This window comes from Monomorium pharaonis, chromosome 3 (assembly GCF_013373865.1).
Source record: "Monomorium pharaonis isolate MP-MQ-018 chromosome 3, ASM1337386v2, whole genome shotgun sequence".
NCBI classification, from domain to species: Eukaryota; Metazoa; Arthropoda; class Insecta; order Hymenoptera; family Formicidae; genus Monomorium; species Monomorium pharaonis.
The window spans coordinates 16,067,249-16,086,582 of NC_050469.1; the positions used below are offsets into that span (position 1 = coordinate 16,067,249).

The following is a 19,334-nucleotide window of genomic DNA, read 5'->3' on the forward strand; positions in this document are numbered from 1 at the left end:
GAGCATGTCGGAGCATGGCGACGCGAACAAACCAATTCCAATCGGTAATTCAGTCTGCCGCCTATGAGCTCCTATTTGTACATACTTTTCGGGTACACACTAAATGGAGAATATAGGTCTGTTCGCGTCACATGCTCCGACATGCTCCTATTCACCCCAACGCACTCCAAGACGTTGATTCCGATGACGCCAACCTATTAGAATGCGTTGGAGTGAGTAGGAGCATGTCGGGGCCTGGCGACGCGAACAAACCATAACGAGCCTAGCAGTCTAGTATATTATAGAAGTCTGTGGTACCAAGTGCTCGGTGTAAACTAGGACTATGTATTATAGTAAATCTATGGTTGTCAACTTTAACTGTTTAACTTCTTTTGCGGGGCAGAGCGACGATTTTTTCTGCTAGATTCGTTCGTTTTGTGCAAAAACGCGTCGATTAAGCCTAAATTCAACGAATTCGGTAAACAGTAAGCTTTCCTTTAGTATTATCATAAATAATTACAAAATTTTGTAAAGTTTTATTTTGTATCTAATTCTTTGTCGGTCAATCTAAAGCCTTCGGCACACGATACGATTTTTCATACTAGATCGCATACGATGTATCTTAATACGTGTCCTAATTGGCTCGGATGATTATGTCACCAATCGTAAGCCAATGAGGATATGTAGTAAGACGCCTCGTATGCGATCTAGTATGAAAAATCGTATCGTGTGCCGAAGGCTTAACATAGTATGGTGCACAGAGTGAAAGTAACGATCACACACACATGCACGCACGCACACTAATGTTACAAATTTATTATTTTCAGCGTAATAGCATATTTTGAATTGGACATCTTTAAATACCTTTGTATTCAAAATAACAAAATCATCTTAATGAAGTTTAATATCGCTATGCACTATTGTTTCCCAAATTAGTTTTCTTACTATAGCAACTTGAAATAATAATGACAATTGTATAAAAAGTTGCTTTTTTATTATTTTATGTGGCAGTATTTGCAGATCCACTAAATAACACTGCTGACTTGTTGCATATATATATAGAATTGAGATAACTTGAATCCCAGGGTGCGTTCCGTTTCACGCATGATACGCATGATGCATCGTTTATCCTTGTTGTTTGTCAAACGTTAAACAAGGATGAACAATGCATTATACGCGTCATGCATGAAACGGAATGCAGCCCTGCATTCTATATGACATGTAATGGGGCAATCTCTACATTTTAATGTTATCTTTCCAAATCTGATTCTGATGGATCAAACAAAAGAAAAACATTACAATATTACTTGATTTGCTTGTTTAACTGTTATCACTATCAGTATATATATATATATATATATATATATATATATATATATATATATATACACATATTCTATTGTTTTAGTATCACCACATGGAGTACATGTTTCTGGTTATTATCTTTGATAAAAATCTATGATTCGCAGAAGACGTTTCAGCATTCAACAGTTTGTAATCAATATTTTCTTTATTAGAAGCAATTTGAATTTTAACAGGTATAGAGTGTGCCCTGTCCTTTGGCTTAATTCTTGTCATTACTCCATCTGACAAGTTAAATTCTATCATTTTATTCAACGTGCTACATTCCTAGAAGTTTATTCCTAGAATATTCACCACTAGATTTATATTCTTTCTATCTTTTTTTCTTTTTGTGCTTTTATAATAGTATCGGTATTCAAATCATCTTCCGACTTGGATAAACAATTCAAATCACTTAATATCAAACCTGTAGAATCTGTTCCTGCTATTGTAGTTAGACTAGAAAATGTATTAGGTGTGTAATTGCATCTCATCTGAATACTTTATACACAAAATTTTATATTTACTATCTATCATCCTGTTTGTGTGGAACATGTAGATTATTATATTTAAATTCAATTTCAGGTTTATTAAGGAATTGTAGTCTCTTTTTGATATCATCATTCAAATTTGCCTTTCCATCATGGAACAATATCTCTAACCATATTAATTTGCCTCTCCTGTCAGATACAAACACTTAATTTATAACTAAATGACAAATGTGTGTGTGTGTGTGTGTGTGTGTGTGTGTGTGTGTGTGTGTGTTTATACATGTGTATAAAAAGAGAACTTAATATATCAATATGTTTTTATGATGCTCAATCGTTCGACGTTTGCATTTTTCCTCCTCTAGATTTCTCCTAGCATGACATAATTTCCGATGAAGATTCGTAGTTTCTCGACGAAGTCGATCTAAATCTTGATACATTTATTGATATTCTTGCAAAGATAGACATTTTATTTGTGGCGCATTAGTCAGAACTATTACAAACACAAATATATCATCATTGAGTATTAAAGTATATAATTATATAAGTATATAAATATCGAATTAAAAAAAAAAGTTAATTACAATGTGGACTTGTCTAAATAAATTTTATTATGTTTTTTACAATCATAAAGAGTTTTTCTTATTTTTAAATGACTATTCCATGGTAATGACAAATATTCGAAAAGCAAGTAATTTATACAAACCTTCAATTAGTTCGTTATTCATGATGGATGTCATGTTCCATAAATACCAAAGGGTGTGATAATTCTTTATTTTTTAATTACGCTAAAGTAACTGCGCCATAGATACACTTTGTGTTTATACAATACGTCGATTGAGAACTTTTATGAGACACATTTTTATACAACAAATGTCAACCGCTGTTAATCGCCTACATATATAAATTGAATTACTTTTTAAATCTTTCATTTCAGCCAAACGGTTAAATAGAAAGTTCCTAGTTCATTACAAATTTCTATATGTGCAAAAACATGGTGTGTACAAAGATTCGAAAATTCAGAATTTAAAACTATTTAAAGAGAAAAAATACTCTATCAAATAAATTTTAGGTACTGCGCGCGGTCTTATATCCTGAATTTAAGCATCTAATACAGGATATAAGGCCGGGCGCGGTACCTAAAATTTATTTGATTAAATACTGCCGGTATAACAAAGGGAAAACCTGCAATTACTAAGATCTAGCAAGATTTTACTCTCAGACGATAAGTAAACTAAGTGTAGGGAACAGAAAAAGAAGTAATGTCACAAGCGTTATCACACAGTTTCCCAGAAACGCCCTTCAAATATAAATCTGAAATACGTAAGGCATTGATAGTAGACTTGAAAAAAGCGATGACTAACGATGAACATTTACAACAATCTGAAATTCAGGTATATATTTTAAAGCTTATAAAATTTTTATAAATTTTCCTGCTACTTACATAAAATCAAATATTTTCTATTAAAAAGAGAAAAAAAATTGTAGAAAAAGATCGATGCTCTTTGTAAATGGATGTGTACTGCACCTAAGAGAAGCATTTATAGATTAGATCGTTTTATGGATTATCATACAAATGATCTAGACAGTTTATGCAAAGCATTGAAGCAGGTATGTTAAATACGCAAAATTAATTCTTTAACATAACTATATCTATATATATAAGTTGCGATGTATGTATGTCCGTAACTCTTCGGACTGCTTCGTCATTTGTGGTCCGATCTTAACGCCACTGGTGTCAAAATTTAGCAAATTTTTCGGAGACTGCTACCATGAGGTCTGATTTTTCAAAAACAGGTTGTTTAAAAAATGATGGGCAAAAATATACGTTTTTTTGACTAAAGTCTGTATTCCAATGAACTCCTCCGTCATTTGTGGTCCGATCCACTTGCAATTGGTCTCAAAATTTAGCATTTTTTCCGGGGATGGCGCCTATGGACTCCGATTTTTTAAAAACAGGGTGTTTTAAAAATGATAGGCCTTAATAAACGTATAAATAACTAAAGTCTGTTTGCCCGCGAACTACTCCGTTCTTTTTGGTTCAATCCTCTTGCAATTGGTCTCAAAATTTTGTATTTTTTCCAGGGACAGCTACTATGGATTCGAATTTTTCAAATACAGGGTGTTTCAAAATTGATAGATCAAAATATATACGTATAAATGACTCAAGTCTGTTTGCTCGCGAACTACTCCGTTCTTTTTGGTCCGAACCTCTTGCAACTGGTCTCAAAATTTAGCATTTTTTTAGGGGACGGATACTAAGGGCTCGAATTTTTCAAAAAAAAGGTGTTTCAAAAATGATTGGCAAAAATTACATATTTATGATTGAAGTCTGTATGCCCGCGAACTACTCCGACATTTGTGGACCAATCTTAATGCAAATGGTCTCAAAAATTAGCATTTTTCCGGGGATGGCTACGATGGACTCCGATTTTTAAAAAATAGGGTGTTTCAAAAATGATAGGCCAAAATATATGTATAAATAATTGAAGTCTGTATACCCGCGAACTATTTCGTCATTTTTCTGGGGAAGGCTTTTATGGGCTCGAATTTTTCAAAAACAGGTTGTTTCAAAAATAATAGGCCAAAATATACGTATGAATGATTGAAATCTGTATGCCCGCGAACCACTCCGTCATTTGTGGTCCGATTCTAATGCAAGAGATCTTATTTTATTCCAAATTTTACGAGGATTGCTGCTATGGGTTTGTTTCTTCGAAATACAGGGTTTTTCAAAAATAATCTATATATTAATTAGTAACGAATAAGCGTTTGCCTGTATAACCGCGAACAACATTGTCATTTGTAGCTCGAATCTCTAACAAATGGTCTCATTTTATTCCAAACTTAACGAGTAAAACTGCCATGGGATTGGATTTTTCATATACAAGGTGTTTCATTTAAAGACTTACATTTCTTAAAGTTACGCCATTCATTTATGAAACGCCTTCCAGTATACGGAAAACCCAAACCCATGGCTGCCATCCTTAAAAAATTTGGAATAAAATAAGACCATTTGTAAGTAATTTAGGCCACAAATGACGGTGTAGTCCGCGGTTATACAGATAAACGCATATCCGTTACTAATCTATATAAAGAAAATTTTCGAAACGACGTTAAAGTCAGAATGTCATTAAGAGGTCAACTAACAATTTTCAGAAAAATGTTTTTAATTTATCTCAGCGAGCACAGAAAGAGTACATGTAAAAGACGGGAATGTTTTATAACGTTATTTTATGTCAACACGGATTAATCGGGCCTTATATTTTATAAATTCAATAACATTATAACAATATTCCAAATATAGGTACCACCGAATTCTGAAAAACTGCAGTATTTACTATGATTTTTCTAAAAGTTTAAGAAGAGGGAGGTAGCTTTTTTACCGAGATATATTACAAATTACATAATTGAAATTGAGCAACAAAAAATTGTTAAAAAAAGAAGTATTATGTGATTTTTTTGATAAAACGTATTTTTAACAAGTTTGTGAATAATATCAACTATAATCCTTCATATCTCAGAAATAAAAGGTATGCTCAATTCGAAATTTTTAGGTGATGAACGTTTGATAATATGCAATCATTTACCACCAAAATCGTATCGAAACTCGATGTCTACGAAACAGGCGATTAATGCGGACGCTCTTTAACCTTCTGCCTACAAACCTTATTTTTCTCCCGATTCCTACAAAAAGGGGTTACGCAAACCCCAAAATTTCGTTAATTTATATCTCCAAATTTAATCAATTTTAAAGTATTTAATCAATTTTAACTTCTTTTTTTTTTAATCGAAAAAAATCTCAGAATTATGATGGTCTTGGCTGAAAAGTCGAAGATATAAAAAGAAAAAAGATTTTTTAAAAAGAATGAGAAAGAAACAAAAAATTTTAGAAAAAAATTTGCCTTTTCTTCAAACGCCCGTATTTACTAGAAAAAAATAGATAAAGTAATTAAAATGGTGATCAATGGAAAGGGGAAGAGTTGTACTTTAAGAATCTATTGTAATTTTTATGATTCTGTTCAAAAAATATATTTATTTCGTAATGTGAATTTAGTAAAAAATGAATGCAGTTCAAACACAATAATAATAGAAAATAGTAATATTGATTTAAAAACCATAATTATTAATACACAAAAACATAATTATTAATACAAAAAATATTACAAAAGATTTTATTTGTTATAGAAGAAATTTTTAATTTGTAATGCTACAATTGCAGTATATTTTCACAAAGTGATTGCGACATTGGTAATATATATAAGTACTGTATGCGTAAATGATACGTAATGAACAAAAAAATGACTTTTATTTACCCTTTAAATTTGGAACTTTTGAAATTTTTTGTTACGTTTCCTACACAAGGAGTAACTGTAACCTCAACACACACTTTCGATGCTCCTACTTCTGTTGTTTTCAGAACATTGACAACGCTCAAAGAGAAATAAGTAAAGCACAGTTCAAACTTTCTCTCCCACCCCAGTCTCAGCGTCCCCTTGCTAAATACTTTAAAGTAGCGGGCATTTCAAAATCGACTGGGGTAACCGTAACACCATGTGTAGGCAGAGGGTTAAGGATGTGTTGGACCGAAGTTCAAAATAGTACAAAGTTGCTAAAAATTTGTGAAATTGTTTTGTTAGTTTTCTTAATGTACTGCAAAAAATTGAAAACGTATCCATTAAACGGTTGCTGAGTTATAAATATGTTAATTTTCACTAATTTTACATGATATCCTTTTCCATCATATGGGAAAAGACGATCTTGACGGATAAAACAGCTTAAAAAATATAGAAGAAATAGTACAAGTGTTTTGAACTTTTTGGTACATTTAATATATGAATAGATGAAAATATTTGCCAAGTTTCAATAGTCTTCACTACACCGTTTTAAAGAAATAAAATATAACTTGAGATACTTGTGCATTTTTACTGTCAAAAGTTTAAACTCATAAGTGAAAAAAATCGCAAATATGTAAAAAATACTTATGTAAGAGTAAAAATAAGACTCAAACTATCGTTCAAGTTTCTTACATCTAGATTTACTATGCGATAGGCGCAAATATTTAAGTATTTCAAATTGCATGTACTTTTGTCTAAGATTGTATGTCCGATACATCCTTAAATCATCAGAGGGAGTCTAAACAATCGAAATGTTTATGTGAGACAATGAGATTAGAAAAGAGAATTAGAAAAATGAAATGAGTAATAAATACATGAACAAATAAATAAATCAGTTAAAATATAAGTTGATAGATTCATTGCATGTTATTTTGAAAAAGATTAAAAATTTTATTATAATAAATTTAAAATTTAAAAGAAGGTTTAGAGGATTTAATTATAATAGAAGATAGTAATTGATGTTAAAAAAAAATGAAAAACACTTCGACGATGTATAAAGCGGTATTTCGAAATATAGGTTGATTCAAAGAATTTTTAAACAATGTTACTGCCAACATTACAGAAACAACCTGTATTTACGTGCGAGTATTTAGAGTCCGCGGGCATACAAACTCGGTATTTATACAGGGAGTCCCAGAGCATACTGGTCACTGTTCATAAAAAGGTAGATGGGATCGAGATGAACATAAAAGTTCAATATTGTTGTGGGTTTGGTCTGCTAATAATCGAGATATAAATTTTTTAAATTATGCGAATGAGAGCGCGCCTTGCGCGCCGAAGGAAGGGCTCGAGCCGCTCGAGCTATAGCACGGCCTACTGTTTCAAGCATTGGCTGCCGGCGGCGGCGGGGGAAAGAAGGAGAAGCGTGGCGTCGTCGCCGTTCCCACGTCTCGCCGCACCGCGCCTAAGCTCGCGTCGATGGCTGCTACGCACACTTGTGATTACATGACGAGATTATAAATTATTAATAAAAATAGGACAAATTTAAATTGTAATAAACTTTTGTAAATAAGAAAGTCGAAAGAGAGAAAGCGATGGAAACGTATGGAACCTGCAAATAATATAACATTTGCCGCATCAAATTCTCTCATCGTTTTTTATGGAATATTGAATTAACGAAGATTTGTCACGATTGATTCTTTATACATTCTCCTTTCGTAACCATCTTATTAGAAAATTACGAAATGCACGAAATACTATCCCTAATATGCACTCTTTGTAAAATAACACGATAGAAAAATATTCACGTTTGATCTAACGACTTCAGGATAAATTATTCGATGCAACTTCTACGGTAATTATAGGTAATTAGAGATCAATGTTATGTCAAGTATCGTTAATATGGTTAACTAGAAATGATTTTCTCTTGTATATGATAGAGAACTTCGAATTTCTTCTATCGTTAATACATTATACGTCACTGAAAATCTGTCGTATTTTATATTATTATAATTAATAATATAAAATACGACAGATTTTCAGTGACGTATAATGTATTAATTAATAATTAATAATGCAATTAAAAGTAGAAGAAACTGTAAGTTTTCTATGGTTATAAAAGAAAATCCTTCGTTGTGTTAACAATACATGATATTGAACATTAATTTTTAAGCATAATTATCGTAGCATCGCGCCTAAGCTATCGTGAAATCGTTACATCAAGAGGGAATATTTTTCTGTGTTATAACAAAGAATGTAACATACTATGATATTTCGCGCATTTTAGTATGACACCTCTCTCTCCCTCTCTCTCTCTCTCTCTCTCTCTCTCTCTCTCTTCCTCTCAAGCACTACGTAGTACACAAATACAATAAATATTACCACGTTTAACAACATCTTTAGTTTGTACTATTCTACTTTTATTATATGTAATTTGAATAAAATTTTAACAATTATCATTTCTTTATATTTTTAGTGTTACACACGATCGAAAAAAAAATTATCAAAAGTTATCACTAAAACTGCGATAAATAATCAACACGATACTTTCTTTCTGAGTGTCGTATCGTGTTTAATGTTAAAAATGTTAAAAAATAGTAATCTTGTTAAAAAAATTTTATGACATTTAATGAAACTCTAATAATATTGATTGGAACTGTTGTTGAAAATGTCGTTTATCGTGTTTCTGTAAATACTTTAGAGGGAAAGATATTCCTGTTAAATTACAAAGTATAAAAGTACAAAGTTCAATTTTACATACAAATTAAGAGTAAATAAAAAATTTAATAATGAATAAAAGAATTCAGAGTTTCTTCTACCTTTAATTGCATTATTAATTACGACAGATTTTCAGTGACTTATAATGTATTAACGATAGAAGAAATTCGAAGTTCTCTATCATATACAAGAGAAAATCATTTCTAGTTAACCATACTAACGATACTTGACATAACATTGATCTCTAATTACCTATAATTACTGTAGAAGTTGCATCGAATAATTTATCCTGAAGTCGTTAAATCAAACGTGAATATTTTTCTATCGTGTTATTTTACAAAGAGTGCATATTAGGGATAGTATTTCGTGCATTTCGTAATTTTCTAATAAGATGGTTACGAAAGGAGAATGTATAAAGAATCAATCGTGATAAATCTTCGTTAATTTAATATTCTATAAAAAACAATGAGAGAATTTGATGCGGCAAATATTATATTATTTGCAGGTTCCATACGTTTCCATTGCTTTCTCTCTTTCGACTTTCTTATTTACAAAAATTTATTACGATTTAAATTTGTCCTATTTTTATTAATAATTTATAATCTCGTCATGTAATCGCGAGTGTGCGTAGCAGCCATCGACGCGAGCTTAGGCGCGGTGCGGCGACGACGCCACGCTTCTCCTTCTTTCCCCCGCCGCCGCCGGCAGCCAATGCTTGAAACAGTAGGCCGTGCTATGGCTCGAGCGGCTCGAGCCCTTCCTTCGGCGCGCAAGGCGCGCTCTCATTCGCATAATTTAAAAAATTTATATCTCGATTATTAGCAGACCAAACCCACAACAATATTGAACTTTTATGTTCATCTTAATCCCATCTACCTTTTTATGAACAGTGACCAGTATGCTCTAAGACTCCCTGTATATGTGTGCGCGTGAAAAAGCTAGTAATAATTATAATTATGATAATTATATAATTATCAATATCGAAATATTGCAATTATTAAAATATTATGTAATATTTTAATAATTGCAATATTTCGATATTCTCCTGCTGTACACAAAAATACCGGTAAATAGTACACTGATTGGCTGTTTAAGCAAAAGCTCTTAAATAATAAATTATTAGAAATCCGAATATAAGTTTGAAAACTAAATTAATATAAATTGCTTTAAAAGAATTTTGTAATTACACAGAAATATAAAAAATTATCAAAAATGTATAAGTTTGCATGAAATGTACAAAAAAATGTTTTCGTTGAGAAAATATAATAGTTATTGGCCAGGCCAAGATAATGATTGCCCGTTTAGCTGAATTTTGCCTTTGATAAAATTATTTATTTATTTATTTAATAAAAAATAAAATAAACTGATTTGGCTTGAAATATAAAATTTAGCTTTTGATAAAATTATTTATTTATTTATTTATTTAATAAAAAATAAAATAAACTGATTTGGCTTGAAATATAAAATTTAGCTTTTGATAAAATTATTTATTTATTTATTTATTTAATAAAAAATAAAATAAACTGATTTGGCTTGAAATGTAGAAAATAATTCAATAAAATTAAAAAAATATATTTGATCATTTATATTAATAAAATTTTGTTTATTAAATATGAAATGAATATAATTATGAAAAATCAACAATATATAGAATATGTTTTTAAAATGTACTTAAAAATATTTATGGTATATGAACTTGAAATATTTTTTATATTTGATAATAATGATATAAATATTTATTTTAAATATTTTTATAAATGTTTATCATAATTTTTTTTATACCTGACAAACTCGGACATACAGATATGTACAAAATATTTATCATAAATATTTTTCCTTATAAATATTTTATAAATACTTTATGAATATTTTGTGCTATCTGGGAAGATTAGTTTTAACAAATTTTTATGACTGCAAATTTAGATACAAGTTAGAAAAAGAGCACTGAAAAATGTTGTTTACTCTCGGTATAAAATCCACTTTATATGGTGATATTAATACGTGTACTTTAATTCTGGAAAAGAATTTCCGAATCTATATAAGAAATACACACGAATGACTCTACGTTATCGACCTTGATCAAATTTGACAGCCACTTTAACATCCCCTTAAGGGTCGAGAATGTATAGTCATTCGTGCATATCATTAACAAGATTTCGTATGTCTTTCTTTTATAGATTCTTTTCTAGAATTAAAGTACACGTATTAATATCATCGTAAGTAGTTAATACTAAGAGAGTTCTAACTATGGGGCTCCGAGGGGGGTGCGGGTGTGCGGGGGGTACTGGTAGGCGCGGGGGTATGACGTCACGTGGGGAGGGGGATCTCGCGGTGCGGAAATTGCTGACGCAGGATTTTCGGGTCCGCGACCCGGGAGCGGGAGAGGAGGAATCGGGGTCCGCGACCGCCGCCGCCGCCCGCCGCCTGCCGCTGCTGCAGCAGCCATCGCCGCGGTGCTCGCTCTCTCCCTCTATTATGAATCTGTCTGTCTCTCTCTCTCTCTCCCCCCTCTCTCCCCCTCCCTCCCTCTCTCTCTCTCTCCCCGTACGCGATATTTTCAACTATACAGTCTTATGATTCTCTCGCTCTTTCTCTTTCATTTGTTGCGTTCTTTCATATGCGGTTACATACATGCGTTCCCACTCATCTTATCTATGTACCTTTTATTCTTCTACCTACGGTTCTGCGCACACCATTATACTGCAAAGGAATAAGGAAGAGAGAAAATAAGTTAGAATAATTATTTATAATTTTTTTCATTTATTCCTTTTGTAACGCGTCGTATACAATATTGTCTGATGCATAAGCCATCAGTTCGCAATTTACGAGCGAAGTTTTTTCACATATTTTATTTAACAATTTGACTGCATCGCACTTGTTATGAATATTATTTCGCCGCAAACAGTTTACAAATTGATTATATCGTTCTTTTACTATATGCATATCATCCCATAATTTAAAATATGCATTATTGATAACATTTTCAAGATTTAGTAAAAATTGTACAGTCGATGGTTTTATGTACATAATTTTGTTATTTAAAGTGAATTTTATGATACTCTTGTTACGTATTTTAACGATTTTGATGAAAAGATGATTAATCCACAATGACGTAGCGGTTGCCGACTGCAGGAGTTGCTCGATATCCGTCCGTTTCTCAGTCATTATTACCCAGGTATCACGTGACAGCGGTATCTCATTGCCCTTGTTGTCACCAAGAATCATCTCTACAAAAGGCTCAAGTCCCACACTGATTCCCATATCCAAATATTTGTAGAATGTAGCCGTCAAAGCAAATCTCCTCCCCAAAATGCGCGGAGTATGACGCGGCTGCGACATTGTTCTGTAAAGAAAAAAAAAAGTTGCAAGATGTAAAAAATAAAATTCAACTAAATATGTAACAAAATTTGATTTAATTAATTTAAAAAATACTTAAGGTTTATCACACGTTTCATTTTGCTGAATCGGAACGTAATAGTTCATTTTCAGGGGAAACTCCGACTTCCTTCGATTAACTAATGCAAGATTGGAACTTTACCGTCCGTATTCCGCTGATTAACTAATGTGATACCGTTGTCAGAACTCTTCTTATATTGCACGCCCTTCACACATCTCGGTAGAGGGGACAATCACATATTTTAAACTTCACACATTCAAGGATGACCAACGTTTCAGAGGTCAAGCGCCAATGTACGGCTGCTGCGGCAAAATATGTTTTAGGCACGTAATTTGATACTTACTGATGAGATCATACGAAAATCACACATTTAAATAATGTGAATCTTTGAGAGGTCAAGCGCCGATGTACGGCTGCTGTAATAAAATATGTTTTAGGCATATACATTTGATATTTACTGATGAGATCATACGAAAATCACACATTCAAATAATGCAAATCTTGCAGAGGTCAAGCGCCGATGTACGGCTGCTGTAAGAAAATATGTTTTAGGCACGTACATAAATCATTTAATACTTACTTGATAAGATTATTCAGAATCGCGCATTCAAATAATTCAAATCTTGCAGAGGTCAAACACCGATATTAAGACAAAGAAAATGAAGAGTTATAAAAAATATATAAGCGGTTGGGAAGCGCATAATACCGCATTTGATGCGAAGTTTAAGATCCGGGTGCAACTTGAAACCGTCGTCAATCCGGAGTAATAATTCAGTGCAATATGTGTTCAGTGTGCGCACAGTAAAGACTTCTTACAAGGGAACCTCGCGAACCCGAAAATTCTGATTTTAATGAAACTTGGCATAAATGTAGAGGGGGTAAATACATGAATTTAGAAATTATAAGTTGGTGCTTATAAACGGTTTAAAGGGTTGAAACCACTCTTCAAAAATTTAGAGTTTTTGCCTTTTCTCGATATATCTCGTAAACTAAACGAAATATAAAAAAATGTTTCATACAAAAGTTTTACAATATAAGTATCTCTAGTTAACTATATTATTTATTTTTCCCAAAAAAATTTTTTTTAATAAAATAAATATTTAATAAAATTGACTTTTATGTATATAGCATTTATAAAGTAATTATACTATCTTATACTATGTTTTATTTATATCATCTATGTGTATATTACGTATGTTATATATTATCTATATTATAATACTATACATTTATATCTGCATCCCTGTATGTATTAGTTTTCATCTAACAGGTGCGCAATATTAGAGTAGTCACGTTGCTTTCACACAGTTCATCAAATGATAAGTCATTCACTGCATTTGTTATAATATCTTTTATCACATCACGTAATTGTATTTCTCTTTCATTTATAGGCGTTAATGGAATATGTGTAATTTGAAATAAAATAATTAACATATTAAGAACATTCGCAACATTTATGTGTAACATTATGCTTCGCATAATTAAAAACAATCTAACAGAAAAATCAAACACGTTAGATGTGGTGTATTGATCAAGCATACGTTAGATTTGATACTGATGTGAAAATGACGCGTAACATCATTAATAAAAATATCAAACTTTGATACGTGACTTCCATTTCATATATGATATATACCGTGACATGACGAATATAAAACTTGAATGTGAATTTGTGACGTAGACAGAATGAATTGTGTGAAAGCAACGTGACTATTCTAATATCGCGCACCTGTTGGATGAAAATTAATACATACAGGGATGCAGATATAAATGTATAGTATTATAACTCAGATAATGTATAACATATGTAATATACACATAGATGATATAAATAAAACGTAGTATAAGATAGTATAATTACTTTATAAATGCTATATACATAAAAGTCAATTTTATTAAAAATTTATTTTAATTAAAAAAAATTTTTTTCTCAAATAATAAACAGCGTAGTTAAATGAAAGTATTTATGCTGTAAAACTTTTGTATAAAACATTTTTTAATATTTTGTTTAGTTTACGAGATATATAAAAAAAAAATAAAAATATCTCAACCTTTGAAGGATAGTTTCACTCATTCAAACCGTTTATAAGGCCAAACGGAAAATTTTCTAATTTTAATGAAACTTGGCATAAATGTAGAGGGGGTAAATACATTAATTTAGAAATGTTTTATTTTGGTTCAAAACCAGCTTAAAGAGGTGAAAGCACGCTTCAAAGTTGAGACATTTTCGCGTTTTCTCAATATATCTCGTGACTAAACAAAATATAAAAAAATGTTTCATACAAAAGTTTTACGGCATAAATACCTCTATTTAACTATTTTATTTATTTTTTCCCAAAAAATTTTTTTACGAAGAACAAAAATTTGTTTAAAAAAAATTTTTTTTAAGGAAATAAATAACAGAGTTAAATAGAAGTACTTATACTGTAAAACTTTTGTATGAAACATTTTTTTATATTTCGTTTAGTTTACGAGATATATCGAGAAAAGGCAAAACTCTAAATTTTTGAAGGGTGGTTTCAACCCTTTAAACCGTTTATAAACAACAACTTATAGTTTCTAAATTCATGTATTTACCCCCTCTACATTTATGCCAAGTTTCATTAAAATCAGAACTTTCGGGTTTGCGAGGTTCCCTTGTTAGTATAAAAACATACATTATTACAACATAAATGAAGATATCGTAGAAGATGCCATTTATGTTCTTAACAATAATGATGATTCCGAAAAATGTAAGCATGTGCAGAGAATATCACCAGTGCAATTTCTACGTGATTGAGAACTCGGTATACGCGGAACGCATGAACGCACCGTAATACAGAAAGTTTACATACACGATCAATTCGTTCATAACTGGCCTCATCATATAAAGCATAAATTATATAGAGAGATACTCAATTGGGTTGACACCGATGAACATGAATATGATATAGCAAAACAAATCGTAGAAAAGACTCAGGAATGCTGTTACCATCTCATTGAGATACCAGCAGGTATCGGAAGGTATATCAAAGTGATAACAATAATGAGCCACTTTTGTTATGACACTGAGAATCCTTATGTAGAGAAAATGCTGCACACTTACCACGAATTTTCAAATCTTTTGAACAATGATAAGGATGAATACGTTCTGTCTGAGCAAGAGATGGAGATATGTTTTTTTATTCGATGTGAAAGACAAAGCAAGCTAATGCAGTTAGAAATTTAAGACAAATTTCGATTCTGCATTAGGTGCTACGAAATTACATGCAAGTGTCCTGTTGAAGATTGTACGGTATTGTTTTAAACAGTGTTAAAAAGACAAAAATGGAGAATAATTTCGAGCAAGTGAAACGCGAGCTGTTGGAGCAAGCAAATGGAATCACTACTTTGGACGAGTATTTCATGTGGTTGCAGCGATGCGACGAGTTTATACAACAGTTTGAGGAACATAGCCGTATCAAGCGTCCTCGGCTTGCCATCGGACAAAGACAATCGTTGGTGACGAGAATCGCGCGACTCGAAGGTGAAAAGACACAATTACAAAGACGTTTCGTGCATGTAGGTGGTAATTACGCGAGCACTAGTAATAACGCGAACAGACTCATGTGGCGAGAGATAGATACAGCGTTCGAGAATTGTATTCAGACAGGTGCAGTGATAAATACAAACTATATTGAACCGCGAACGTTTCTAGAAGACGCAGGCGGTATAGTGCTCGAGCGAGTGCGGGACGCTCTAGAAAAACACAATAGTGTGAAAGTGAATACCACATTTAATGGTGTGTTTGTAACAGGTGATAAACGTGCAAACAAAAGTATAAATACTAAAAATTGTGAACTATTTCAAACGTCAGACTTGGATGAGTGGTACGAGCGACGCATTATCGAGCCCACTTTGGCTTCGCTTGAAGAGTTTCAAGAACGTGATAGCGGATGGGCGTCGTCGCAAATTCTTAATTTGATTCTAAATATAAATAAGTACAATCCTCTACACGCGGGGTGTCATGTGACATTACCGCAAGAAATAATGATGAATCGTGCAGTAATGAACGTTAATTCAAAGGATAATGCATGCTTCGCGTGGTCAGTGGTCGCCGCTCTACAGCCTGCTGAAAGAAACACAGAATTGGAATCGTCATATCCGCATTATGCAACAGTCCTAAAGTTTGATGATATTGTGTTTTCCGTTACAGTAAAGGATATAGGAAAATTTGAGAGTCTTAACAATGTATCGATCAACGTCTACGGGATGAAAAAGGAAATGGCAATGCTAAAGATTCTTCCGCTGCGGCTCTTTAATGACAAGAAAGAGAAGCATGTTAATTTATTATACATGCAAAATCCGCGCGAAGACAGCGTAGGCCACTTTGCCTGAATAAAAAATTTGTTCCGTCTCATCAGCTCCCAACTGATCAAACATAATGGAAAAAAATTTATTTGCAATCGGTATGTGTAATATATTTAAAAAATTCACATGATCTAGCAAAAAAAAAGTAATTAAAAATGTTTCCATTATTTTTTACAGGTGCTTGAACTATTTTTCATCATGCGGGAGGTTGCAATCACACGCTGTAGACTGTCAGAGAATGAACGACTGCGCTATCACATTGCTCGTTGAAGACGACAAGTGGTTGAATTTCTGTAAACCACAAGGAACGAGTGCTCTTTATCGTCTACGCGGACCTCGAGTGTGTGCTGCGGAAGACGCAACATGATACAGAGCAAGCGTCGTACACGCACCGGCAGAAATGGTGTCCCGCGACGTTCAGCGCGCGGCGATCACCCACACACGCGAAGCGCCGTACGTGTTACTGGGCGCACGGAGGAGCCGGGGAGATGGGAGAGGAGCGAAAAAAGTGGGGATCGCGCCGGTGTTGCATCCTTCACTAACGTCGCACGTTGAAGAAGGATAGAGCTAAGATGAGTGAGAAGACGTGATACCGACTCGATGGTGTCCCAATATCCGTTTCACTCGCACTCGATACTAATATCGTCTCTCGCTCGCCAATACCGATGCGTCGTGCTTTCCTTTTTCTTTGAGAGGCGGCTATCCGAATGCACGAAGCGTCGACATTTATTCTATTAGCATGTCATTCATTACTTTATATTATGTAAAGTGATAAAATTTAATTTAAAAAAACACAAATTTTTATTGAAATATTAATTATGTTATACATAGAAAGAAAAAAATTCACGTTTATCCCAATTAATTATTGATTCACTTATGATTGCGTAATAATGCTTCTTTTTCATCCCGTAACAAATTTTTGTGTGAAATTATAACCATCGTTACGGATAATTTTCAGACTATAAGAGTTTCTCATCCATTTACAAATTTAGAGTATAAGATTACTTTCTTGTATTGTAAGTAAGCTTGCAAAATTGAATTTACAATTAAATGTAAGTGTATAAAAATAGTGATAGTGATAAAAGATTATAAAGTTTTAAACTTATCTTATCATTAGTCTTTTGTTTAAATTAAAATATATATTTTGTTAATGTTGCAAGGAAAAGGAACAGGCAACAAACGATAATCAAATATTTAAAATATTGTCTAAATTTATTTAATTGAATTGATAAACATTATGACTGTTATGATGACATTATTTCTGTCATGTATTCTGGAATTAGTTTGATAAAATTGTCAGTTTTTGAACAGATATAACTGGGATTTGGTAAGTTTATGTATTTTTTAACTGAATCGAGTAAATAGCATATAAAATTTAATTATGTTAAATGTTAAATGAACAAAAAATTAACTTACAATCTATCTTACAAACTACAATTAACTTACAAACTATCAACATTAAATAAATGTTAAAATAAAATTTTTATTATCTTTTAAAATTATTATTTACATATAATTAAAGTTTCTAATTAAAAAAAAACATTATTAAACAAAACAGTTATCGTATGAGTTATTAAATAAATTTTAATAGTTTTTCATTCCAGCTTATGTGTCTCACTCACACGGTGAACCATATGTATTCTTTTTTCTTCTTTTGCTTGTTGTTTTGTTACTAGGAGACCGCATATTTCAAATGTTTGTTACTATTTTTGCTTATTAAATTATTTATCGTGGTGTCATAGCACTGAGCGGACGTAATTCTGCAATTGTGATAACGATGCCTAAAAACTTGTGTCCGGAAATGCGAGGTCGTATTGTTGGGCAGTGGCAGACCGGAAGATCAGTAGCTGAAATTGCTGCTAAAATTTCGTGTTCTGTGAAAACTGTCCGACGATGGATACAGCGTTTTACGGATGGCGGTGATCATGCTTTGCATGATCATCGTCGAAATAATCGGGCTCCCCGAAAGACTCAACCAGAAGAAGTTGAGGCTATCGTTGCCGCAGTTGCTGATCAACCCTTTGGCACCATCCAAGAGGTGATCAACGCAACGAACGTCGAAGTATCCGATAGGACCGTCCGGCGACGTCTCAACGAAGCTGGATATCACTGTTACCGTCCAGCCCGCAAAATTCCGCTGACTCCCTTTCATCGGAAGCAGCGCATCGCGTTTGCTTTGGAAAACCTGGTGACGAGCCATGAGGAATGGGAGGCAACATTCTTTACGGATGAGAAATCCTTCGTATCGTCTGCCGACCGCATACCTCACGTATGGCGACCACGAGATCAACGGTTGCATCCGAACCATGTTGTGCCTCTTTACAGAAGTGGGAGGATTTCATGCTCATTGTGGGGCTGGATTAATGGCACTACAATCGGAGAGCTGGTGGAGACTCCTCCACGAATGACCTCTGCAGATTACATTCGCATACTGGAAGATGTTTTTCTTCCATCAGTACGCGCAATTTATTCTGTAGAGGACATGCCAGTTATTCGATTAGTGCAGGATAATTCTGGAGTCCACACTTCGCGTGAAACGCAGGCATAGTTTCGGAATCATCCGGAGATCAAGTTGGTTAACTGGCCTGCTCGTTCACCAGATCTAAATTTGATCGAAAATGTCTGGGCACAAATGGTTCGACGATGGGAACCAAGAAGGGAGAGGACGGTAGCAGCGTTAGTCAATCACGCAAAAGAAATCTGGGAAGAACTTCGGTTCCGACCAGACTTTCTTGCAAACTTGAT

The 19,334-nt window shown here is 33.0% G+C and overlaps 3 protein-coding genes and 1 long non-coding RNA gene across 11 annotated transcripts in view; 2 read left to right on the plus strand and 2 right to left on the minus strand.

The window, feature by feature from the left end:
* The first annotated feature begins 275 nt into the window (after nucleotides 1-275).
* The window catches only part of LOC105840143 (tRNA (cytosine(72)-C(5))-methyltransferase NSUN6), a 55,869-nt gene continuing 36,810 nt past the window's right edge, over nucleotides 276-19,334 (plus strand). The window contains exons 1-4 of one of the 6 annotated variants that reach the window (XM_036283803.1): nucleotides 276-464; nucleotides 2,746-2,805; nucleotides 2,987-3,202; nucleotides 3,297-3,419. In XM_036283803.1, coding sequence (XP_036139696.1) covers nucleotides 3,071-3,202; nucleotides 3,297-3,419 — 255 coding nt within the window. In that variant the 5' untranslated portion in view covers nucleotides 276-464; nucleotides 2,746-2,805; nucleotides 2,987-3,070. Of the gene's footprint in view, nucleotides 465-1,412; nucleotides 1,518-2,745; nucleotides 2,806-2,986; nucleotides 3,203-3,280; nucleotides 3,420-19,334 lie in introns of those variants that run through there. The other 5 variants (XM_036283804.1, XM_036283805.1, XM_028189736.2 and 2 more) reach the window with 5 other exon arrangements.
* Nucleotides 2,159-2,751, minus strand: LOC105840142. The gene is made up of 2 exons (XR_004962440.1): nucleotides 2,515-2,751; nucleotides 2,159-2,301 (listed from the first exon to the last, which is right to left on the minus strand). It is a non-coding gene; the product is annotated as an uncharacterized LOC105840142 (long non-coding RNA).
* LOC105831877 lies at nucleotides 11,604-13,153 on the minus strand. Of its 3 annotated transcripts, none has more exons than XM_036283813.1 (2): nucleotides 12,312-13,153; nucleotides 11,604-12,206 (listed from the first exon to the last, which is right to left on the minus strand). In XM_036283813.1, exons 1-2 carry the CDS (start codon nucleotides 12,344-12,346, stop codon nucleotides 11,624-11,626), a joined length of 618 nt encoding a protein of 205 aa, XP_036139706.1. In that variant the 5' UTR covers nucleotides 12,347-13,153; the 3' UTR covers nucleotides 11,604-11,623. The 3 variants fall into 3 exon arrangements, with proteins under 3 accessions (XP_036139706.1, XP_036139705.1, XP_036139707.1); XM_036283812.1 differs by having other exon boundaries at nucleotides 12,300-13,153; XM_036283814.1 differs by having other exon boundaries at nucleotides 12,296-13,153.
* On the plus strand, nucleotides 14,846-19,208 carry LOC118644691. The gene is made up of 2 exons (XM_036283808.1): nucleotides 14,846-16,687; nucleotides 16,767-19,208. Exon 1 carries the CDS (start codon nucleotides 15,567-15,569, stop codon nucleotides 16,614-16,616), a length of 1,050 nt encoding a protein of 349 aa, XP_036139701.1. The 5' UTR covers nucleotides 14,846-15,566; the 3' UTR covers nucleotides 16,617-16,687; nucleotides 16,767-19,208.